General features: G+C 40.4%; 1 protein-coding gene across 12 annotated transcripts in view; it reads left to right on the top strand.

Moving 5' to 3' along the window:
- The window catches only part of ANO4 (anoctamin 4), a 329,614-nt gene that overhangs the window by 214,871 nt on the left and 88,224 nt on the right, over nt 1-26,519 (top strand). For 10 of the 12 annotated variants that reach the window (XR_005656166.1, XM_039877984.1, XM_039877989.1 and 7 more), the window contains one exon: nt 5,869-6,000. The exons of the other annotated variants lie outside the window; for them this stretch is intronic. Coding sequence is in view for 9 of the 10 variants with exons in the window: in XM_039877984.1 (XP_039733918.1) it covers nt 5,869-6,000 (132 nt within the window). In the remaining variant the exon portion in view is untranslated. The remainder of the gene's footprint in view (nt 1-5,868; nt 6,001-26,519) is intronic. 12 annotated transcript variants of the gene reach the window in all.

Here is a 26,519-nt window from a genome sequence, read left to right as displayed (position 1 = left end):
AAAGAATCGTGTTAGCTTCCAACAATCCCTAACTTCTGTCCAGGAGACTTGGCTCTAAGAAGAGGAAAAAGAAATCCAAGCCTATTGGTGTCTAACTATTACCAGTCCAGGCAGGCTTCATTTACTGCAATGTAGGGCTGTGTGTAGAGTCTCCATAAAGAAAACAAAACAAAACAGAACAAACAAAACAAAACAAAATCTGTATGTTCCCTCTAGGCATATTATCCCTGAAAACATAATCTAACTGTTCAAAATGTGATGCTATTATTATAGTATTCTGGTCTGGGGAAAAGCAGGTGTCTCTGAAGTAGCCAGTTTCATTTAATTCAGCCTAATTAAGTTGTCATTAGTACGAGCTCCCTTCTGCATGATTAGTGGCTCAAGGGAAAGGCTTTGTCTTCTATTTCTTCAGGGGATACCCACAGCATCTAAGTAGGAGCTGTGCACACAGTAGTGGTTTATAAAGGCCTCCCGACAGGGTAGCATGTCGGTAGTAGACTCCTTTTCTTTCATCATACCACTCCTAGGGTTAATAGGATCATCTTCCCTTTACAGCTGAGGGAACTGAGGGTCAAAGAGGTTTCAGCACAACCTTCCCAAGGCACAGTTCCAAGACATACCTTGGGGTGGCACAGCATGACAGTGGGGGCAAGTCAGTGCCCATTTGCTTGGGCTGTGCCGCCAGCTCTTTCCAGCTACTCAGAACCTCACCTGCGATGAACCAGCAATTTTTTTTTTTTTTTATTTTGGTGAGGAGACACTTAACTTATCACAACATTCTATGAAAGTTTTCACCTTTTAGGTCAGATATTAACTTGACAGCTAAGGGTCGGAAGTGCCCAAGTAGATGATCCATCTTCTCTTTATTGATTTGCCTGTGTATTCTGTTCAAGGGCTTTTGCCCAGTAAGTGGCAGAAATGAAACAGTGACAAAGTAACCAACCAGAATCAAAGCTAAATCATTAAGCCAACATTTTTCTTTTCTTTTCTCTATCAGTGGGGACTTCATTAAGTAGCCTCACTCCTATGCTGAAGAGACAAATGGGGTGCTTCCTGGTTGCTTGGTTTCTCGACTTTTACATATCTAAGTGAATTTCAGGATTGCCTGTTTAGGGATGTTTATTAGAAGCAAGATGGAAGCACAAACCTCAATATACAAGTGAGGATCAATCCCAAATCTAGAATTTTCATCGAGAGCTCTTTCTATAAAAGTTTATTGTCCACTGTAAATATACATATGCCTTACTGTTAAAATGTACAACTGAAACTTTACCAGATTTCATTAATCAATGTCACCATAAAAAAAAAAGAAAGTTCATTGTCCTCAGCCTTTTTTTTATCCTAGATACCACTACTTGATTGAGCATTTTTTTTTTTTACATCTGCGGTATTGTGCAGACACTCGATATTATCTTGTGGAGTACTCACTACTGCCTAATGCACTGGGTATATTAATTAGCTCAGAGAGGTTTAGTCACCTGGTCAGTATGGTACTCATCACTAACTAGTGAGCTGTACAGCTAGAATGTGAACCTGCTTCCGGTTGACACCAAAGTCCTTCATTCTGTGTGAAAGGTTATCCATTACGCATTTTGAAAAGGGAAGTTCTTTATTAACTCAAATGTGTTTAGACCGATACAGCCAAGATATTATTGCCTAAGTCACCACCAATATGAGGTATGTAAATAGCATCTGATAGATTATCATTTAGAGATGAGAGTACTAAGACTCAGTGAGGATAAAAGCTTGTCCCAGGCCACACTGACATAGAATGACAATCAAGAACCTGACGAGTCTCATACTTTCCAGCCTGGTGGCTTTTTCACTGTATTTCTTCTTTGTGTGTTAGAAGGGGATGCTCATTGATGTGGCACAGTTTGGGGATGGGAATGCACTTGTGGAAGAGCAGCCATTTGTCATCCAGCCACAGAGAGACATACCCTTGTTCCCAGAGCCACCTGGCTGGCAGGTGGGGACAGCAGATGGAACTTCAGCACCAGCATTGGGAGCCTGGCTAGCTGCAGCCAAGTCTCAAGGGGAAGATCAGATCAAGGCTGTTTTAAGAGATGTGTTGATTTCCTATTGCTGTTGTAACACATTCCTGCAAACTTAGCTGCATAAAACAACACAAATTTATTATCTCATGGTTCTGTAAGTCAGAAGTCCAGGGGATGGAAGCTTAACTAATTTTTCTGCTCAGGGTCTCCCAAGGCTGAAATCAAGGTCTTGGTCAGCCTGGGCTCTCTGGAGGCTGTAGGGAGAATCTCTTCCTGGCTCATTCAGGTTGCTGGCACAATTCAGCTTTGTGCAGCTGTAGGTCTCTGTTTCTTTACTGGCTCATGGACAAAGGTCATTCTCAGCTTCTAGCTGCCTGCACTCCTAGCTCCTGGCCCTCTCTCCATCTTCAAAGCCAGCAATGGCCAGTTGAGTCTTGCTCACACTCTGAATCTCTCGCCTCCTTTTCTGCTTCATCTCTCCTGTCTCCAGTCAAAGAAAGTTCTTCGATTTTAAAGGCTCGTAGGATTAAATTGGGTCTACCTGAGTAATTCAGGATGCTGTCCCTATTTTTAGGTCTGTAACCTTACATCTACAAAGCCCCCTTTGCCATGTCACATGACATATTCATAAGTTTTGAGGATTAGGGTGTTTGCGTCTTTGGTGGGGGGAGATATTCTGCAAGTCAGATGAGAATACAAACTGCTGACCACATTCGAGTATTTGTTTTCTGTCATTGTAAAGAGCTCATAGCATGACCAGGGTGTGTGATGGAACCTGGACAATCCATGCTTCATCTTCCTATTTGCCCCAATGAAAGCCAGTCCACACTCCCCCATCCCTAGTTAGTGTCTCAAGGGTCTTTAATTTCAAGACGTCTTTCAAATATCTTTCTTCCATGATAGTGTTTAAAAGCCCAGGTCCTCTACTTTCTGTCACTTTTACATTAGCCTCCATGGTCCTTAAGAAGTAATTAATAACACTTCTATCTGCCTGCTAATTTCTCCAAAGCATTTCATGCACATCGTCTTTTATAATCCACGTAGCGGCCTTGCAAGGTCAGGATGATGATGATGATGGATGATGATGATGATGATGATGATGATGATTTATGATCCCATTTTTAAAAAGTTGAAAAATAAAACTGAAAGGTGATCGATTCGTGGAAGGTCACACAGCAGATAAGCAACAGAGCCAGGATTTAGATACCCCCATTACAAAGCCCAGCTTCCTTCTGCCATGCCAAGCACCCTCCCTTCCATTTTCACTTTTTTTGCCCCTATTTATTTTTTGATTAATTAATCATTTTCACTACCCTGTTCTTCACTACCCTCTCTCTTCACCATTTCCACCTTTCATTTAATTGCGGTGCTATAGGCTGGTTGCTGCGAGCTGCCATTTCATTCCTATAGAGTATTTATGCCTGATTTTTCACAGCTTTATTTGTTTTTATCCACATTGAGTACTGTACCCACCTGGATTTAATTCATAGTCATTGCATGCAGAGCCCAGATTTTGTGAGAATGTGAGTTTTGCAAATTGTAATCTGATTATTGCTACAGACTGGAGATGTGTGGGAGGTAAAAACTATATTATGAAAAACCTCTGAGCCAATATCTTCTTTCTTATTTTTTATTGAGGTAAAATTTTTATATACCATATTAGTTTCAGGTATACAATATTATAATTTGGTACTTGTATATACTACAACATGATCAGCACCATAAGTCTAGCTACCATCTATCACCATGCAGTGTCCTCATTCTTGAATGAGTTTTAAGGCAATCAGACAAAATAAAGCCAAGAGCTGTGAGGAAAGCCGTCAGCTTAGACTAGAAAGTCTAAGTTATGAGTCCATTTAAGGACTAAATCATTGAACTTGGGCAAGTGTTAGATGCCGGTGAAACATAATTAACTTTGAATTGAAAAAGACAAAACAGAATGTTAAAAGGCAAACTGGTTTCTCAAATTCTTATTTTTGAAAAAAAAAAATAGTAATAATAACCAGTGCTTACTGTATATCAGACACTGTTCTAAAGACTTTCTGTACATATTGTCCAGTTAATCATCATAACCCTAGGAATTGAGTATCATTATCATGCCCATTTTTTACAGATAAAGAAACTGAGGCACAGCAAAGTTAAATAACTTACTGGCCAACGGTCACACTGCTAGAGTCAGGGTTTGAATCTAGGCTCTCTAGCCCCATGTTCTCAGTGATTGTCATACTACTTCTCGCAAGCTTCTCATCTCAGTATATTTTAAAGATCTTTAGAGAGACTGAGGGAGAGGATGACCAGAAGAATGAAGGATGGAGGAGATGGGAACTTTTTCTCCTTCTTGGGGCTTTGGGCCCTTCCAACCTATGATTTTTCTGGCTACAAGACCCTGGGTAGAATCTTTACTTCTATGTGTGCACATGTGGCGTGGATGGGTCCTCTTTGAGAGGAGGGGTCTAGAGAAGCTGTGAGGTTCTTTCCAGTTTGAACTTTCAGGAGTTCTGAAAAATGTATGGCCACCAGCAAGCAGAGTGGGATCATGGTGAGGATGAAACAATGCTGAGAATAAAAGATACAGTAAAAGATTTTACCATCTTTTATTTTATTTATTTATTTGTTTGTTTGTTTTATTTTATTTTATTGTTTTGGAGTCGGTTGGTAATATAATTAATACCTTCAGCTGGGCGTTTCCCTGAAAAGGATAAATTGCCATGTAAATATTTTTTTTAATTGGAAAAAAATAAGACATGCCCAGATTCCAAGTGTTTTCAGTTAATAGACTTAGAAGGCATTTAAATTTTCTTTTCCTGAGGACGCCATCCCTTCTGTAGCCCTTAAGTGAAGATTTTCATTGTCAACTACTTCGATGGGATGATCCCTAAAATCCAGAGTCCAAAATCTGCATTCTGGTCCTGGCTTTATGCACTGGCTGGATAATTTGGGTTAAATAATCATGGGTATGGTACCTGTCACTCTACCTCACAGAGATACTATTTGATATGTACTCTTGGGAAAAAGGAAAATTCCCCATGGTATAGATACCTGAGGCAGCATAATCATTTTAAACTCTGCTGTGGTTTTTGCTCCTGCCAGTAGTTTGCTGTGAGTGATTGAGAATCTGGTCACTCTGAAGCTAGATCTCTTCATCAGTACAAGTCATAGGGAATGAGAGGTAGCCAGGGAAAAACTGGCTTTTAGGATACTTTTGTTCTCCTTGACTTGACATCATTGTATGCCCAGCCGGAGTGACACATGTGTGTCATGATGCCTCAGCACCATGAGAACCATAGGGTTGCACCAAATAGAAAGAAGCAAAAGATAAGGAGCCTGCCATCTGCTGAGAGGCTGCTCAGGGAGGGTGTGAGAGGCAGGAGGCAAATCCTGACGTCAGGCTCTCTGCACCAGTCAGCCCACTGGGATATGCTGTCAGCTCCTTGCTCAAAGTTAAACACAGCTAGAGCTCTTTCCTAACCAAGGGAAGATGGAGAAATTTTCCAAGCACAAAATGAGTTTCTAAAAATCTGCAGAATGTAAAAAATTAAGTTCTCTGCCGCTTTGCTTAGGAGACTGTCAACTTCCTTTCTAGACCCTTCCAGCCTTGTTAGGATTCCTTGGTCATTTGTTGGCATAACTCACGGCTGCTGTCTCATAGACAATGACGTTGAGGCAACTGGGTGAAATCAAAAGAACACTGAAGTTGTGGCTCTCTTCTTTCTGTCTGTAAAATGGAGGTGGGGGGCATGGGGTATCATGAGTGCAGTGAGAGTGCCTGGAGTATGTGGTGACATAATTGTGGCTTTGTGGAGACTTTCTGCCTGTTTCGGGGCAATGCTGACATGCTGTACCCTTTGGTCTTGCCTTTCATGTACCACAGGATCGATAAACAAATAAGCAGGTTTCGGAGATGGTTACCGAAGAAGCCAATGAGGCTGGACAAGGAGACACTGCCAGACCTGGAGGAGAATGACTGCTACACTGCCCCTTTCAGCCAGCAAAGGATCCATCAGTGAGTGCTTCTTCTGAAAGCCCTTGTCCCACCAAGGATGTGCAGTTGTGGTAGAGCCTTCTTCCTGCATGCCTTTGATTCCTTGGCACATGGAAAGAACAGCATAAATGTCCTTCTCCTCAGAGTCCTGTGAGTGTTCATATTCCTTTGAGTCAGGGTAAGCGAATGGCTGTAACAAACAATCCCCACATCTCAGTGGCTTAACACGATAGAACACACGTTCATATGTGCTTTGGGTGAATGGCCTTCTGCCTGGTGATTCAGAGACCCAGGCTCCTTCTGCCTTGTGGCTCTGCCAACTCGCAGTACTCAGAAGCCCCCCGCAGGCTCTTCTGTACCTAGCTAGCAGACAGAGAAGCTGGTCCATATCTTTTTTTCTGTTGAAAAGGGTTGTTGGCTTGTTTATGTATTAGTTCACTTCTCAGTTCCCTTTTCTTCAGCAGCTTACCAAGTTGCTCCAAGAAAAGCCACATCACCTAGCAGCTGGCTTCCTGGGCTCATCTGTCAGACAGTCTCTGAAAAGGAAATTGTCCCTTTTGACATGTTGGGAGTGTGTATGTGTGTGTGTGTGTGTGTCGGGGGGGTGGGAGTTGGCTAAGTAATGGAGCCTTTGAGGACTTGCAGAAGTGATGAAGAATTGACTCTGAAGCTTCTGCGATAACAAGAAATCATGACCAGATGGCAGGGTCGGTGGTAGGAGAGAAAAGCATGCCAAAGATGGTAAAAAAAAAAAGTAGGCAAAAACAGCTTCTTCAAGTGGGGATAAATCAGGTCGGCCCAGCCTCGCTCTCTGCCAGACTTCAGGAATTCCTGGCTATTCCCGTTCCAGCCATAGGGACAGTCTCAAAGGAGTGATAGATTAAAATAATAATAATAATAGATCACCAACTTTGAGAAAAAAATAAACCAAATGGCACTTGTCAAGTTGTAGGGAGTGCAAGTTGGGGGCATGTCTTAGCAACAGAAAATCAGTGAAGTCTGTGGACTTCTAGAGAGCGAAGGAGAGAAGAACGACCAAAAATAGATGTTCCGCATCAAAATGCATAATATGTGATGCAAGGGAAGCAACTCAGTAGGCTTCTGAAATAGCCGAACCCAGGATCCCCACGGGTCAGAATGATGACAGCCCAACCACGTTATGTGAACATCTAAAGGAGTCATTGAAGAAGACATGAAACTCCCACCCTGACCTTAAAATCCTAGTTAAATCTTCCATAGGAAATAAGAACTGAGAGGGACTTTCAGTTAACTCAGAAATCAGGACTTGTGGGTGTTTTCTTAAGAGGAAAAGACAGATGAAAGCTGACATGTTCTTGCTGTTAACTTTAAACCCTCGCCGTGCCTGTGTTGTTCATCTTGAAACTTCTTCCACAAGTGATTATTTGGTTTTAAATGCTTCTGGAGCAGAGTCTGACTTACATGCACATTTCTCCTTCTCCTGTGCCTGAGAGGGTACCTAGGTCAGTGCTGGGAGGTCTCCTAGCACAGTGTAGGATGAACGGATGGATAGATGGCTGGATGTGTGGGTAGATAAATGGAGGGCTCACTGAATTCTGTGGTGTGTACTCTGGGTTTTGTTTTACTTCAAGGATTTATAGGTAAATGGAAGAGGAGTGGAATGGATGGATGGATAGTTGACTAGGTGGATGGAGGAACCAATGAAATCTATGGTGTGCACCTGAGGTTTTGTTTTACTTTAAAGGGATATAGGTGAATGGAAAAGGAAAGTTTCCCATGAATTTTAATGTCGGCTCCGTTTCCTGATATTCTTGCTTTAGAACAAAGTTTCTCAGCAGAGCTCTCAAAGTCAGAAGCAGCTGGGTGCCCATTAGGATCTCTAGAGATTAGAACTGAGAATCATATCTTTATAATGGTTTAAAAATATATGATAAATGAAGATGATAGCTGGCAGGAGAAGAGTATTCAGCCATCTCCCTCATACATTTGAGAAGCCTTTTCAACATGTTTGGATATTCATTCACCGAATAATTGATTCATTCAGCAGTCCCTCATTTGGTGTCTACTTCCTGTCAGGCACCGTTTTGGTACAGAAGATATAAAGGTAAAGCATATACAGTCTTGACCCTGTGTAGTAAAGACAGAAGACTAAAATAATAATAAACAGTATGGTAGGTCTGACTTAGTGCTTCATTCTTCACATTTGGTGGGAGGTTGGTAAGAGATGAGGGCTGGTCACAAGAAGAAAGTGCTTGAGATGGGTCTTGAAGGATAACACTTGTCTAGGTAGGTAAAGGGGAAGCATATCTTAAGAAGAGAGACTAATATATGTATAAAAGAACAAAGGCATGAAATATAATGGAGTGTTTGAAGAACTACAGGTAGTTTTTGTGAATGGGTATAAGGTGTGAGAAAACCTGGCATTATAGTTTGAACAAAGAGAGTGACTATTGGAAGATGAGCTTTCAAGACAGGAGAACTGCGGAGGAAAATGCAGAGGGACAGTTGGAACGAAACCTAAGAACCAGACCTGAGTGGGACCAAGGAGAGAGCTTAGGCAGTTCTATCATGTGATTGGGGAGATGAAAAATTAGACAAGACCTTGAATGTTATGGGCAGTGGGGATTTCTTTCTGTTCGAGAATTGTCATGCCATATGAACAACATTCCTTTAATGAATGTGTGAAAGTAAGGCTTGAGGAGCGCTGACTGTCAAGTTGGAAACAATAGTTTGGTGCAATCAGGAAAAAATGTCCCTAAGGATGCTTTCAGAGTGATGTTAATAGCTTTAAAGTAATCAGAAGTATCTGCCTAATGAGCTCCGGGGGTTATAACATGATCTCCTGGTTTTCCAAATGTAATCCAAAACCCCATGCGACTTCTTGTTTTTGCAGAATGTTTGGTATTGTGTTTGTTTAGGAAAAAAAGAGAATGATGTGTGTGTGTACATGAATGTAGTAGAAAAAGAGACAAAAAAAAATTAGAAGTTTAATAAATAATGATCAAAGTGGGAAAGAGCGTTACAAATACTTTGCTGTCAGGATAAAACCCAGACTCCTAAGTTAGCTCACAACTCCTGCTTCCATCTCCAAGTTGTGTGCTTTGATCTCCTCAACTCACTGTGCCCGCTTGTTTCCTGTCTGCACGTGTTCTGTCCTCTGCCTGGAATACCCTTTCCTTGAGGCTTCCTTCTTTCAGGTTTCATCAGAGACATTTCCTTCAGAAATCATTCCAGGATTCCCAGCCTCCATCCCAGTTCTGGGTGAGGTGTGCCCTTCTGTGTCTTGGTAATATTTTTTTCCATCATAGCGCTTAATTAATAGTACCATTCACTTTAATTGCTTTGTCCTCGACTAAGCTCCCTGAAAGGCTATGTTCGTATCATCGTTTTTGAATCCCGTTGTTGGTGCTTACTAATGATTTGTTAAAACAGAAAATAAATGAATAGATGAAAATAGGAGAATCATGTGAGTAAAGAAGAAAGATGATGCAAAGTTAGCTCACTGTACACTCATCTCAAAACTAAATTCAAGACATTTTCTCCTCTAGCATGGTTCACCTTCATTGTCCCTTATCCAATAAAAGGCACCGATATTTTTACAGTTAATGAAACCATAGTCTAGAAGCTTTATAGACACTGCCCTCACTTCCACTTCCCACATCTAATACATCTCCAAGGGCTGGTGATATTTCATCCTAAGTGTTTCTTTAATCCAGCAACTTCTATCTTTACCATCATTATCTCACTTCTAAAACCTAGAACTAATATAACAGGGCTTTCTGGTTCTATCCTTGCCCACTGCCAGTCCATTCTCACAAATGCATATAGAATGTTATTAAAATGCATATCTAATCATGTCACTTCACCCTATTTAAAAACATTAGAATAAATATATGGTAGCTGAAGGAAACTGGACTTTGAGTGGTGAACACACAATAGAATATACAGATGTCAAATGATAATATACACCTGAAAATTATATGATTGTGTTAACCAATGTTACCCCAATAAACTTATTTAAAAAAAAAACAGAATAAATATCAAAATTACTGAGATGACAAACGAGGCCTCGGACGGCCTGGCCACACTGCCAACTCCTCTCCAGCCTTATCTGCCTTCACTGCCGTCCACCTCTCACTTCTTGTGATCCAGACACATACAACCTCTCTGTCTTTTTATTCTTTTCTTTTGCACATGCTGTTTTCTCCTCTGGAATTTTCTTCCAGTTCCTTCCCTCTTCACCTAGTTTACTTTTATTCATCTTTCAAAATTCTCCAAAGACGTTTCCCAGGGAAGCCCTCCTCCCATCGTTCCAAAGACAAGGCCCCCTTGATGAATATCTTTTAGCTAGATGCTTCCCATGTAACATTTTTCCCATTTGAAATTTTGTAATTATTCGGGTATTATATGATTAATGCCAAACTCTCCAGGTAAACTGCGAACTTCATGGAGTCGTAGGCCAAGTCTGTTTTTGTTCACATTTCTATCTCCAGTATCTAACACAATGGCTGGCATATAATAGATGCTCAATACTTATCTATTAAATGAATGGAGAAAGGATAAAAGTAAAAAAGACAACACGGAATAATCTGATTATAAATCTTTGAACTATATTGTAGAAAAATTACAGTTGAGAACAGATTGAAAAACAAATAGCTTAGTGTACAATTTGAACATATATCCATGTTTGAGAGGCAATAAAAGCAAACCTGCAGGAATGCATATCTGTGAGTCAACCTAGGTTGTCATCGGTCATTTGGTACGGTATCACCAAAGATGGGCCTACAGATGGGATAACTCTTACTAGATGCCAGACACAATTTTAAGAACTTTAATTTTTACAGCAACGCTATGAGAGTGGAGCTATTATTATCACCATTTTATAGATGAGGAAAAAGAAGCACAAAGAGGTAAAGGAACCTGCCGTGGGTCACATAGCTAGGCTTGTCCACCTGCCTGAACAACTCCCAGCCATCAGTGCTTTAACACTATAGGAGTTGACTTGTCATTTACATCGTCTAGTGTGGGTCACCATTGGGAAGAATGTCTCTGCTCCATGCAGTCATTCTGGTGCCCAGGTTACTTCTGTCTAGTAACTCTGCCAAGCCCTAGATCCCTTGCATCTAGTTGATAGACAGGGGAGAAGAGATACGAGTGATTTTGTAGGAAGCTTTGATAGGCCAGGCTTAGATGTGGAGTACAACACTTACACATTTCATGGGCCAGACCTCAATCATGTATCACCCCCTCTAACTTGAGAGATGCCAAGATAACTAATCTACCAGGAACTAAACAACAACTAAGTAGTCTGTCTCAGGGCTAGAGCAGGAACTCAAATTCAGACAGAGGCTCAGATCCCACCGTCTTAAGCATTACATTCTACTGCAGGATTTCTCCACCATCGTAATGTTGACAGTTTGGGCTGAATAACTCTTTGTTGTGGGGAGCTGTCCCACAAATTGTAAGATGATCAATAGCATTCCTGGCTTCTATCCATTAGATGCTAGTGGCAGTTCCCTCCCTGCTTAGTTGTGAAAATAAAAATTGTCTCCAGGCATCGCCAAATTTTCCTTAGTAGTAGTGGTGGGGTGTTTGCAAAACCACACCCCTCTTTCCCCTTGAGAACCATCGCTGAAGGGTGCACCTGACACCCTTTAGGCAGGACCACCCAATTCCTGACATAAATTAAACTCTAGTCAAATCTGATGCCTATGACAGACAGGTCCATTTAAAAATTAATTTATTGCTCTTCATGTCCTTGCCTGTGAATATTGGCCTGTTTCAGAATCACTGCCCTTCATTCTTAAAATGGCATTAGCAGTAACACCCTTGAGACACTTACTTTCTAAGGTCAGTACTCTTAATAAAGGTTTTATGCTGCTAGACAGAGAAAAAGAAATGTGGAAAAGAGTCATGTTGCTTTTTATAATAGATATGCAGTACCTTCTTTCAAGAAATAGATTAATTCCAAATTGCCTTTCAGAAGAATGTTTATGTTAGATACAGATAAGAAAATATTCCTTTCTGTATTTTTTGTTTCTGTCATTACCATTATTTTATTTTTATGAAAATCCACAAAAAGCGAGGTAAAATTAAGTGTTGACCACTTCCTAGTAGAAGAATTTGAAATTTATGTTTGCTGTGGGCACGTGTGTTTAAATAGGCATTCATTCATTCACATGTCTCATGCCCAGGGTGGAGGACAGCGATGCTACTAAACATCCTACCACGTGCGGGCAGCTCCTCCCCCACCTCCACCCCCACACACAACAAGGACTTATCCAGCTCTGAATGTCAGCAGTGCTGAGGCAAACATTTTTTTTTTTTTAGGTCGGTTGTAAAGCATGTTAGAAGATGATAAATGGAAAGGAGGAAGGAGGAGTAAGGGGCAGGGCATGGAGAAGGCTGGCATGGTGTGAGGGTGTAGGTTGCATTTTTTAAAAGACTGTTTATATTCAGGTTAGGTCTCAGAGAGAAGGTGTGACTGGAGAAAGATTTGAAGGAGGTAGGAGAGGGAGGGGGAGAGTTCCAGCTAGGGGAAACAGCCAAAGCAAGGGCCCTAACCTGCAAGCAACATCAGGGTGTATTTTGGGGAAAAGTCAGTCCCTTGTGGCTGGAGCAGAAATGATAAGGTGACAAGATGGGCAATAGTGAGTGATGAGTTAGAGGGAAGAGGAAGGCCAGTTATATACACCCTCGTGGGCCATTGTAAAGACTTTGGCTTTTTACAGAGGAATGATAGGTTCTCCCTGAACTTTTGAAAAGTACTATTCTGACTGCTCTGTTAAGAACAGACTGTACAGAGCAAGGGTAGAAGTAGGGACCAGTTAGGGGGCAAGTGCAGTCATCCAAGTGAGATAATGTATTTATAAATATAGTTTTAAGTTTCTTGCTTGACAAAGTCTATAAAAAAAAATAGATACCATATATAACTCAGCATAACTCACATATATGAGCTTGGTTGTACACAAAACATTTCAGTGTGGGTCTTGTGCATACATGAAATAGACATTAGAAAAAGAACTCTTAAAATGAAATTTGCTCACATGCCTTTCTCACCCTACTAGACTGAGCCACTGAGGACCAGGAACTGTGTCCCCTGCATCAAGTGGCACCTGGGGAATGATTATGAGACGTAACAGAATGCGGCAGAGTTGGCATTGTGGCTACTGCTGGAGGTTAGAGCTGGGGCCCCAGAGTCAGGCTCTCTCATCTCATAAATACAGAATATCCAGATGAAAATTTGAAGGGGAAAAAAAAGTCAACTAGTCAGTCATTTGTGGTTTCCATGTCCAACTTGAATTTACCCCTGACTTATTATTTTTGGTCTCAGTTCTGCTAACTGGTAGACAATCTTCCCTATCCAAAGTTTTATGGCCATTAAATTCTGCCATCAGGACTAATGCTTGACCCCAAGGTATTCAACACATGCATCACACCATGTGTTATGTGCATATATGAAATGGGCGGTATTAAAAAGACCATTTGACATAAAATTTATTACATTCTTTTTTTCCTCCTAAATTGTGAGCTAGGGAATAATAAAAAATAAGTAAAGTCTAGGGAATAACAAAAACACACTTGGTGCCCAAGAAAGAAAGCATTTACCATAGAAATCTTGGTGCTCGGTCAGTGAGGGCTGCTAAGAATGGGAGAAAGTTGCTGAAGGGTCAGCGGGTTGGAGATTTTCTGTAACCTCCCTTTGATTGCGATAAAAGCAATAGTGACCACCATTTCTAAGTAAGTCCTACATTCCAGAGTTATACCATAGATGCATTACAACTCCGAGAGAACAGGTAGTATGATGAAGGTCAGAGAGAATGGGATGGCTTGCTCAAGGTCACTCCAGACTGGCAGAAATATGTGCCACGTGAGCAGAACCAAAGTACAGGTTTTCAGCTGCATTACACTAGTGTGCGCCTGTGGGTGTAAAGCTATTTGGCTGCCTTTGGAGTTTATTGTTAAAGTGTTCGAGGTGGCTTAGAGACAAATAAAATGGTAAAATAGAAAAGAAATGTTCTGAACTGAGGAGAATATCATTTAAAGTCGGCATTCAAGTTCAGGAAAAAAATAAGCTCAAATTTGCAGACCCTCAATGATCTCTTTATCAATAATGGTTTGAAACTGAGCCAACAAATTGGGCTGTAAGCCTAATGGGCAGAGCAGAGGGAGAAACACAGTAAGTCCTATTGTTCCGATTGTCAGAGAGGAAGAAAATCAATTCATTAGTGGAGTTCTTTTCCTACCATTTTCCAAGCATTTGCAAGAAATAAAACTCTTGCCATGGGAAGGGAGTTTCCGAATGAAGCAGTATAATATCCTCAACAACCTTGTCAGAGCAGCACTTTGTAGGGCCTTCCCAGGGGCGATTTCCAGTGGGCCCATCAACCTGGTTCTGGAGAAGTAATTGCTTGTGATCATAAGCTTCAACAGGAGCATAGACATGTCTTCAGCAAAATACTGCCATAGTATACCCTATACTAATCTAATTGTAAGTCTTTGTTGTTTAAACTACATTCTACAGAAATCAAAGTTGAGACCCGATTGAAAAACAAATAGCCTCACATTCCATTTGAATATATATTTATGTTTGAGAAGCAATAAAGCAAACCTGTGGGCATGCATTTTTATAAGGTCATGTGCAATAACATTTGGTCATTTTATATTATGTCACCAGAACTGGACCCAAAGGCTGCTTACCGGCTGTGACTGTATGAGCACCTAAAGATGTGAGCACACAGAAAGCTCTCCTGTACTATTGGGACCTGAGATTGTCAATTAGAGGCAGTCAGTTTATTAAAGCACTGTAGTTCTAGAAGGTCTCTCCCCAAATCCAAACAATTTCAGAGAAGATAGTGTTCTATGACAACAGTAGGGAGTTTATTGAAGGAATAATGATAGCTAATATTTATATGGCACTTAACTAGTTTCCAAGTACTTCACAGTTATAAATTCATTTAGCCCTGTGAATAAGGTATAGTCATTATCTTCAATTTTATAGAGGAGGAAACTGAGGCACAGAGAGGTTAAACAACTTTGCCCAAGGTCACACAGTTGGGAAGTGGTAGGGCTTGAATTCTAAGGCATTCTGGCTCCAGTCTTATCCTCTTAACAGTATGTATTAGTTACTGTGGCTGCTATAACAACTTACCATGAATCTTGTGGCTTAAAACAACACAAATGTATTATCTTATGTTTTGTAGGTTAGAAGTCCAATGTGGGTCACATTGGACGAAAATCAAGGTGTGGCAGGGCTGCATTCTTTTCAAAGGCTCTGGAGAAGGATCTGCTTCTTGGCCTTTTCCAGTTTCTGGAATCTGGCACATCCCATAGCTTGTGACCCCTTCCTTGATATTCGTAGCCAGCGATGGCAGTTGAGTCCTTCTCACATCGTATCACCTCACTCTGACTTCCCTCGCATCATCACATCTCCTCCTCTGACTCTTCTGCCTTCCCCTTCATTTTTAAGGACACTTTTGGTTACATTGGATCCACCTGGATGATCCAGGATGCTCTTCCTGTCTTAAAGTCACCTAACTAGCAACCTTAATTCCATCTGCAACCTTACTTCCCCTTTGCCATGTAGCTTAGCACAGTCACATGTTCTAGGGATTGGGATGGGGACGTCGTTGGGGGAGTGTTCTTCTGCCTAGCACAGCTATATAAATTTGCCAATCTGTAAAGCTCCAAGGGTCTAAGGACAGAGGGGGACAGGTAAGTCTCGATGGGGGGAAAAGAAAGGAGGGAGGTTGTGGCGGTAGGATTTGGGGATATTAAATGAAATGATACATGTAAAATAGCTCAGCACCAGGCCCATCAAAAATACCCAGTAATTAATAGCCATTACTGCTACTAAAACTATGAGCCAGGAATTTAATGAGAATCCTTGGGAAAATCTCTGAAAAGTTGTTGTCAGTATATAAAGGGAAAGTTCGTGGTAGGAATGACTGATTTTTGCAAAAGTAACCCGAACTGGAATAGCATTACTTTTAAACTAAATGTTACTCGGTGTTCTGGATACGTATGGACCAAATGTTCATGTCCCTCCCCCGCCCCCAAAAAAATTCATATGTTGAAATCTCCCCAATGTGATGATATTAGGAGGTGGGCTGTTGGGAGGTGATTAGGTCACGAGGGTGCAGCCCTCATGAAGGGAATTAGTGCCCTTAAAGAAGAGACCAGAGACCTAGCTCCCTTTCTTTCTATCATGTGAGGACACAATGAGACTCTGCAACCCTGACCAGAACTCTACCATGCTGACACCCTGGTCTCAGACTTCCAGCCTCCTAGAAAGAGATTTCTGTTTATGAGCCACTCAGTGTATGGTAATTCGGTATAGCAGCCCAAAGTAAAATAGGATCGTCATTTCACATTCATTTATCAATAACGAGTGTGTGTGTTGTTTAAACCCTTTCAGCATAGATATCTGAAGATACGGATTCTTCTAACATGTACCTTTTACTGTATTTTATTTTTGGTGTTTGGAGTTTTTTTTCTTTTTCCCTCGGTTTTCATTGATCTGAAATCTTTAGAGAGTCCTTCAGGCGAAGAAATACTGAGATCGATTTAGGTGGGATTAATGTTCTTCTGATGCCCCCATGACTTACAGCCATCTCAGAACACTTGTTTTATTGCAGTCACTTATTTTGCATTAGGATCCTCGATATGCAGGTTGTCTGTATTGATCCGTAGAGTTAGGAGAAACATAACTCTGTCCTGGAAAGTCTTAAACTGAGATGAAAATGAAACAAGCTCCGCAGCCTTAGATTTGTGCCTCTGAAAATAATGCGGCCCCTTTTAAGTAGGACAGAATTTAATGACTTTAGTTTAAGGGACAAAGGGGTCACCTAATCATGTGGGAAGAGCACATCTTGGGTGTCTGGAGATCTAGTAGTTAGTTAGCTGTGTTCTTTTAGTAGTTGTATGACCAGCTTGGAATAAATGACTTAGCAATTTTTTATTGCCATTTATTCGTTTGTAAATATGGTCTTTAAAAACTTATCAACTTGTTCATCCAACAAATATTTTAAATGTATTATGTGCCAAGTATTGTACTATAAGTAGAGAAATATATATATATGTTAGTGTGTATGTATATATTTTTTATTTAAAAATTTAACTTGAACATGTTAAATTTGATGGGACAGAGGGTATTTTACTCATCAAAGTCATAAAAGGCAATTTAAAGCACCTAGAGAAAAAGGAAAGATTTGCCAAATTTAGGTCCAATAAAATAAGGAAGGGTTAATTAACATAAAGAGGAAGGCAGGGGACTGGGACCGCATCTGTGGGTGAATTGATATTATGTAATGACAGCATGCATGACATCATCTGGAATAATAATGGTCAGAGGGAACAAGGGAGATCAGAGGGGAAGGAAACAATTGTGCCTGAAGGTACCCTGTGCCAGGCTGTGTCCTGCAGGATCTTTATCCATTGTCTCATTTGACTTTTGCAACAACTTTGCAACATAATCTCATTATCCTCATTTTACCGAAGGTGGACCCCAGGCTCAGAGACGTCGAATACTTTACCTAGGGCTACACAGAAACAAGCAGACTTTGGGGTTAGAACCCAAATCTATCTGATTGCAAAGCCATGCTCCTTCCGTAATACCACAGCTGACATTTGTCAATTAATCACTAGACATCAGGCTACCCATGAGGCTAGTGGTATTGTTATCTGCATGTAGTGATGGAGAAATGGAAGAGAGAGGGACAGTCAATTATCTGAGCTGCACAGCTGGGAGAAGCAGGAAGCTCTGCTGAACAGTGCGATTCCAGGAGCTCACTCTTACCTACTCCCAGCACCCTCACGCTCAGGCGCTCATATTTATCATCGTTAGGATCTGGGATTGCAAGACAATAGCTTTATCTCTTTTAAATCACTTCTTTTGAATCTAAGAGAAAGGCTACTAACAACTGTAAGGCATGGGGCAAGAATACAAATGAAGCCATATGTCTAAATAATTAAAGTAATAAATCACATTAACAATTAAGTACAAATCTTTCCTTCTACCTTGACAAATACATCTGTATAATGAGCTGAAAGTCCAAGTTCTCAGGATCTTCAGAGACCTGTTCTACTGGTGGGTGTGGGGAAAATTACACGCCCGCCCCCGGCCGCCCTTTTAGCTGCTCGCTTCTCTTCCTACTCATAGCTCCATTCCACACTGAGTGGCTTCCAGCTCTTGCATGTCCGTGGCCCCATGTCCGTGTGCCATCCATGCCCCCTGCAAGCAGTTCGGCTACTCGTCAGGCATAGAGGGGTCTTCAGTAGGACAGGCCTGGAGTAGATGTCCACAAAAACCCAGAAGTGGTCTTGGAGCTTTTGGGGCAGGCTCTGGGTAGGCGCATCCCTTTGGCTTCACTGAGACCTCCTCGCTAGGGGAGCAGTGCAGCTGGGGAGGCCCATCTGTGAACCCCTCTATGGTCCAGGGCCTGGGCAGGGCACATCTTACTCACATCTAAGTGGCACTGGGGAGAGGACAGGAGTTAAACATGTGATCTTTATGAATAGGACTTTATTCAAGTGACCATTAATTTAGAACCATGTCTTAGAAATGTCTTCATCACTGGAGATAAACCCGATTCTTCTCATTTCTCACTTTCCTTACCCCCACTACTACCCCCACACCACCAGTTCTGTGTTTCCCAGTCCTGACGAATGCTGTCACAGCTGCGTGTTGACCTGCCTCGACACCACCATCGTACAATCACCACCAACTCTTTTTGGTCCTAGCTCCTCCTCTCTGCTCTCACCGTCATGGCCTTAGTTGAAGGGACCACCAACCCTTACGTGAACAATTATGTCTCTTCACCTCCAGCTTTCCCCACTCGCAAATCTGTCCACCACACACGTCACAGGTCACTTGCAAGTCTCCTACCTCTGGCCACTATTTTACAATTGGAAGGACACCCTTCCTCCAAAAATTCACAGCCCACAGATTGACAAGCAGAGTATGGGCTGGATTTCCACCCTCTCTCCTCTGAGCCATGCACCCTTAGCAGGGCATAATGTGCATTGCCACAGGTGGTAGCATTGCTTCCCTGCATCACAGCTTTCAAAGATTTCCTAGGACCTGTGAGGTAAAGTTCAGACTCCTTAGCATGTACACAAAACTGCTTTTCCAGACACTTCTCCCCTCCTCCAGCCTCCTGGGCTGGACGTGCTTACAGCATGGCTGTGGAGGTGACCTAACCATGACTCTCATTCCTTCTTAAGCTGGCCTCTCTTTCCCTCGCTATGGGGAAAGCATGTTCTTCCCTCAGGAGCTAGTTCAGATGTCATCAGCTTTATGAAACCTCTCTCATGCAGGGGGCATTAGATTTCTGGGCCCATTAGCTTTTGCAAATGGTTTGATTGTGGAACTGATTATACGTCGTCCCACAATTATTCATCTCCATGTCTTTGTGTTGCTCAAAGCACAATGCAGCAGCCAAAAGTAATTAGAAGGGAGCTCCAATCTTTACACTAGTTTCTCAAAGGACACAAACAGAAGCCAAATCGTGATCCTCAACAACAGCTTATTATCATCTCTCTTCCTCCACACCCTTCTTTCCTACCCCAGACAAGAACATTCCTCTTCTCCTCCAGCCTGCAGTTTTTCTTTCTCTTCCTTTTTCGTTCCTCTCCTCCCCTCAAACCTAGCTTCTCTTTCCCATCGCTTTATTATGTGGACTGACATGGCTTCTCCACTAGGGGAGAAAAAATCCATTCTTTTCAGGAGAATGTCAATTAGGCCATAATTTACCAGATTGTCTTTGTTGGGTTAGAGACTATGCCAGTCAGATTATGCTGGGTTCTGCTGCAGTAACAAACTACCTTCAGATCTCAGTGGCTTACTCGAAGGTTTATTTCTTGCTCACATGTTAGCTGTGGATCAGCTGAGGCTCTGAGGCTTCACCTGTCGTCTTTCTTATAAGATCTTGGCTGAAGAAGCAACCTGTACCTAAGACATGTATTTTCATAGTGGAGGGCAAAAGTAATGGTAGAGCCACACATTGGCTCTTAAAATTTCTGCTCAGATGTGGCATTTATTACTTCTGCTCATATTCCATTGACCAAAACAAGTTCATGGCCAAGCATGGTAATGGGGTGGGAATTATACTTCTCCCCCAGGAAGAAGGGATGCAAGTCCCTGATAATGGCTAGGAAAACGTAATCCTCACGAAGAGAAGCCAACAAATTGAGAATACTCATGCCTCTACCCAGGAATACCTCTTGTTATTTATTTATTTATTTTTTTGTCCTGTCACATTTATGTAACACATTAGTCTGTGAGCTCTTCTAGGACTCAGGTGATGTTTTGTACTGTTTTGTTTCAACCACTTTCCATATTTTTCGGAAAAGATGTTTCCATGTAATTTAGCAAAGACTTGGGCGGAAGAGAGAACTGTGTAGGGTAGAAATCACACTTGGGGCTGAAATTTTCAAAATTCAAATTCAGACACTATCTTTACACTACGATGGTATTCCTGTCAAATTAACAAGCAGGATAGGTAGGTGGCTATTTGTGTGGCATGTAATTTCTGAGAGAGATGGAGAGAAGGCCTCTTCCTCAAAGGATGTTTATTTTCCAGCTCCCTGTATCACTCAGGTTCCATTCAGGAAAACTGAAACCCAGCAGGTATTTCAACAGATAGGTTAACATGAGGAATTGATTAAATAGATATTGGAGAACTGAAATGTCACAAAGAGGACACTGAGCCTACACAGATAATAACTACAGGAAATGAAGCAGCCAGTGTCCCTAGGGATAGGGAAACAAGGAAGAGGAGGGCCCGCCAGAGCGGAGCCTCAGCCTCTAGTGAGGAGCTGCTGCCCTGCTGATGTCGGTACCTTTGGGGTAAAGGGCAGTGCAGTGAGCCCAGTTTCGGGTGTTTCTTTTTATTAAAAAAGATGGAAACTGGAACCAGTTGCCACTGAGAGGTTGGAGAATCACTGCTGGTGTGACATTGGCAGGAACAGCAGGCAAACCCGAGACACTTTACCTCCTTTTACCCGCCGCTTCCAGTCTCCTGTAGTGCCCCCTACTGGCAGAACATATCAGAGAGCCAGGTGCAAAGTAGAATTGTAGTTGGTAGAATTCCAGCTCTGGCATCTTAGAGGAGAATATAGAAGAGAGAAGCTAAGAGATAACTTAATAAGCAGTACACTCCCCACCGCCCCCCCCAGCCCAAGAATTTTACAGTTTGAACTTCAATCTTGTGGCTAAAGTCATTTGCATCTAAAATTAAAATGTCACTGGGAAAAATGAACAATTTAACATTGTTCTTCATTTACACCATTATGGATAAGTCTATCATCTCTTCTAGAGAGTTAAAAAAGAGGCAGAAGAAAGAGCCATGGAGGGTACGTTGGCTGGAGTGGGATAGATAGAGGTGCCACTAAGATGGTAAAGAGGTGGGGGAAAGTCAGAAGTGAATAAAAAGGTGATTACAGAAGATAAATTTTACCAACTTTCAAATTTTGTAGATGCTTGTCAGAGTTTCTAGGTCTTTGCTGATCATGGTGATATAAGTGAACTGCAGGGAAGTAGATCTGCCCCTTCAATCAACACTTGGGTCAACTCAGTTCTGACAAGAGAATATTAAAATATTCTGGGAACAAGACCAGACTGAGACAGTAGCTATGAATGAGCCACTGAAAAATCAATTTATGCAGTGACAATTGCCTAGGTAATTCAGATAAAAATTTACTATTGAATGAATTTTAGTAGCACCTTAATTAGTGAAAAGCTGAGTCCTGGGTTGTTCTAAATTGGATTTTTCTGCTCTGAGGATTAATTAGGAAATCACAAACTTGTTTTCATAGATTTTTTTAAAAAAATGATTTTATCTTCACTCTGGCTCACTTTTTAATAGCAAATAAAAAATGATCTCCAATAAATTTAAATATTGCAATGCTTTTATTGTTTTCATTCTGAATAGCCATTTCAGTTCAGTCAGCATCAAGCACCAGTTCAGTGACAGGCACTGTGTAGGGCTGGAAAAATGAATGGATCACAGTTTCTGCTCTTAAGGGTTAATGGTGGAGCTCACACAAACTCTGGTTGGGAGCACAGGGTCTGGAGTGCGTGGGGCCTGGTCCCCAAATTGCTGCTCTGCAGCTCACAAGCTGTATGATTCTGAACTTCAGTTTCTTCATCTGTAAATTGGAAGTATTAATGGTATCAATGTAATATTATGACAGTTAGCAACCCAGTTTATAAATGCCTATGGTAAATGTTCAATAAATTTGTCTGTTATTAATATAATACTTACCCGATACATAGATAATTTTAATATATGTGAGTTCTGTATATGTTGATTTTCACTGTCTGTTGCTATAGGTGGAGATAATTTAGCATTGGTCTGAACTGTTACCAATTCCAGGATATTACTTTTTTCCTTTATTCTTCTTTTCCTCTTTTTTACAGCATTCCTTCTTCCCCATCTCCCATCCTCCTTCCTGCCTCATCTTCCCCCAGATTTATCCAGATTGCTGTCCACCTCCCCATTCTCTGGGTTCTATGTACACCTAGCCAACATCAAAGGTTCTGTCTGGCCTACTGTTTCTCACCAAGGCGTTTTCATATCCATTTTTTAAAAAAATAGAAAATCATTTTTTAAAAAATCTGGCCCAGTTAATGCATGCCCTCTTGTTAGGTAACTGACGTTTTAATATATTTATTGTTTAACGATTCTCTAAGCCTCCTCTACCATGACGTGGTAACGTTTACTTATACAACACACTTCTTTGTGCTTTGCCGTTCCTCTAGAAAGCACATTAGAATCTATGGTAGTAAATTGATATTACTATCAAGGTGACTAAAATAAATTCTAATCTATTCTAATCTATTCTTCAAAACTTTTTAAAAATGTAGACACTTTAGTCATTATTAGCGTCAAATTGTCAAATTGCAGTGCACCTCCCCACTGATCATGTCACATCACAACACTGTGTGACACACATGGGTAAATTTAGACTTTCAAATCGAACTCGCTTTAAGACCTGTCCAAATCTACGTATGAGAAATGCCACTCCTAGGTATGTCCTTCCTTGAGAAACATTTGCACGTGTGCATTTTACAGTGGCGTTTATAGTAATAAAGTGTTAGAAATAGCCTAAGCACCCACCAGCAGGAGAATGAACAGCTGAACTGCAGTGTTCTTGTACAGTAGGCTTGTAAGCAGCAGGGCACAGGGCTGGAGCAGAGCTCCTTGTATCCATATGCATGAACCTCAAATGGTCACACGAGGAAAGCTAGCTGCAGAAGAACAGTATAGCATGGTGCCATTTCTGTAAAGATTTAAAACATACAATATAATGTCGTATATTTAGGAATACATACACATTAGGGATCAGGAAAAATTCCTGATAATGATTACTTCTGGGGGAAGGAATGAAAGTGAGGATTAGCACACTGGGGGGACTTTAGTTGTATCTGCAGATTTTTATGTCTTCAGTTGGTTAGCGGGCATACATGTGTTTGATATTATTCTCAACACATTTTAATGTGTCTGAAATATTTCATTAAAAGAAAAAGACAACTGATTTCAAAATAGCAGGGACTTATTTATTGAGGCATGTTAGAACTATGAGAAGCAGTAATCTTTATTAAACAATGATAAATAGTGAGCTGATAATAAAAGCAAAAAACTACCATTTAGGAGCACAATGTGAACATGAGTACAATACATGCAATACCTCCTAATCCTCAAACCTTCCTCTGAAGTGGGTATCCACTTGTCCCATTTGAAACGTAAGGATACTGAGGCTTAAAGAAGTTACTTTTCAAAATTTAAATAGTACAGTTGACTTTTGAACATACTGGTTTCAACTGTACAGATTCACTTATATGCAGATTTTTTTCCATAAATGCTGTGTATTTTCCTTATGGTTTTCTTAACATTTTTCTTTTCTCTGGCTTACTTTATTCTAAGTATACAGTATTATACATATAACAAATAAAATGCGTTATTTGACTGTTTATGTTATTGGTAAGGCTTCCAGTCAACAGTAGGCTGTTAGTAGTTACGTTTTGGGGGAGTCAAAAGTTATATGTGGAGTTTTGAATGCATGGAGTCGGGGGTTGGCACCTCTAACTCCCACATTTTTCAAGGATCAGCTGTACTTGGCAGAAACAAGACTCTAACCCAGGTTTGTTTTACCTTAAACCAATAAAGTAGATGTTATGATATGAGCTATTAGGCTCACACACAAAAAAATTCTATCCATGAAGCAGTTTCTTCCTTCGAAGTTGTGAGAAAATATATTTCTGTTGTTTAAGCCATCCAATCCATGGTACTTTGCTATGGCAGCTGTAGCACACTAATACACATATTTATTCTAGTTCACTCATAATGAACTTCAGAAACATTCCACTTCCTCATTCTGTCTAACTCGTTCTCTGTGGAAGCTTGCTCTATGATTTCTCTGTCCCCAGTGTTCAGAAATATCATAGTTATGATCTCGATGTGGCTCTATGTTCATCTATTGTTCTGGGGACTCCGGGGACCCTTTTAACTTGAATAATGTTGTCTTTTAGTTCAGGGAAATTTTCTTGAATGATTCTTGAATTTTGTGGAAGATTTATCCCTTTTTTCCTCTTTCCAGAATTCCTATTTTTCAGATATTGGACTTCCTGAGCTGATCTTCTCATGTCCTTATCTTTTCTCTCCATTTTGTTGTCTGTAACAGAGATTTCCTCACCTAGTTTTCTAGATTTCCTCAATTTATTATTAATTCTTCTGTTGAGTTTTAATTTCTCTCATTTTGTTTTAGTTTTTAAGAGCTATTATATTTTCATAATTTGGCTTTTTAAAATCATGTTTTGAGCTTTTTTTCACAATTCCATTATCTTAATTCTTTGAGCATAATGATTTTTTTAAAATCGCAGTATAATTGACAAATAACATATTAGTTTCAGGTGTACAGCATAATGATTATATCTGTATATATTGCAAAATGATTACCACAATAAATCTAGTTAACATTTGTCACCATACCTATTACAATTTTTTTCTTATGAGAACTTTTAAGATTTACTCTCTTAGCAGCTTTTAAATATGCCATACAGTATTATTAACTAAAGAATCCATACTATTCATTATTCCCATCACATATTTATTTTATACCTGGCAGTTTGTACTTTTGACTCTCTTCTCCCATTTTACCCACTCCCACCCCCTACCCCCTACGTCTGGCAACCACCAATCTGTTCTCTGTATCTGTTAGCTTGTTTGTGTGTTTGTTTGTTTAGATTCCACATATAAGTGATATTATATGGTATTTGTTCTTTTCTGACTTATTTCACTTAGCGTAATGCTCTCAAGATCTGTCCATGTTGTCGAAATGGCAAGATTTCCTTCTTTCTATGGCTGAATTTGATTCCTCTTTGTGTGTGTGTGTGTGTGTATTTATCCATTCAACCATCAAAGACACTCAGGTTGCTTCTGTATCTTGGCTATTATAAATAATGCTGTAATGAATGCGGGGATGCAAATATCATTTCAAGCTAGTGTTATTTTTTTTTCAGTAAATATACAGAAGTAGAATTGCTGGATCATATGCAGTTATATTTTTAAATATTGAGGAACCTCCATAATGTTTTCCATAGTGACTGTACCAGTTTACAGTGCTACCCACAGAGCATAAGAGTTCCTTTTCCTCCACATCCTTGCCAACACTTGTTATTTCTCTTCTTTTTGATAATAGCCATTCTAACAGATGAGAGATGATGTCTTATTGTGGTTTTAATTTGCATTTCCCTGATGATTAGTGATGTTGAGCGCCTTTGTTGGCCATCAGTATGTTGTCTTAGGAAAAACACCTAATTCAGATCTTCTGCCCATTTTTTAAAATTGTACTGTTTGGGAATTTTTGCTGTTGAGTTGTGAGTTCTTTATATGGATATTAACCTTTTATCATATGTATGATTTGCAAATATTTTATTCCATTCCACGGATTGCCTTTTCATTTTGTTTATGGTTTCCTTTGCTGTGAAGAAGCTTTTTAATATGTTATAGTCTCTACTTGTTTATTTTTGTTTTTGTTGCCTTTGCTTTTGGTGTCAAATCTAAAACATTATCACCAACACTGATGTCAAGGATTTTACCACCTGTTCAGTTTTATGGCTCCAGGTCTTATATTCGAGTATTTAATCCATTTTAAGTTAATTTTTGTGTGTGGTATAAAGGTAAGAATACAGTTTTATACTTTCACATACAGTTGTCCAGTTTTCCCAGTACCATTTATTGAAGAGACTGTCCTTTCCCCATGGTATATTCTTGGCTCTGTTGTCATAAATTAATTGACCATATATATGTTGGTTTATTTCTGGGCTCTGTATTCCATTCCTTTGATCAATGTGTCTGTTTTTATGCCAATGCCATACTGTTTTGATTACTCTATCTTTGTAATGTAGTTTGAGATCAGGGAGCATGATGCCTCCAGCTTTGTTCGTTCGTTCTTTCTTTCTTTCTTTCTTTCTTTCTTTCTTTCTTTCTTTCTTTCTTTCTTTCTTTCTTTCTTTCTTTCTTTCTTTCTTTCTTTCTTTCTTTCTTTCTTTCTTTCTT

This window comes from Pteropus medius, unplaced genomic scaffold (genome assembly GCF_902729225.1).
Source record: "Pteropus medius unplaced genomic scaffold, Ma_sr-lr_union100, whole genome shotgun sequence".
NCBI classification, from domain to species: Eukaryota; Metazoa; Chordata; class Mammalia; order Chiroptera; family Pteropodidae; genus Pteropus; species Pteropus medius.
Note: the sequence above shows the minus strand (reverse complement) of the source record. Positions and strands in the feature narration are given on the sequence as shown.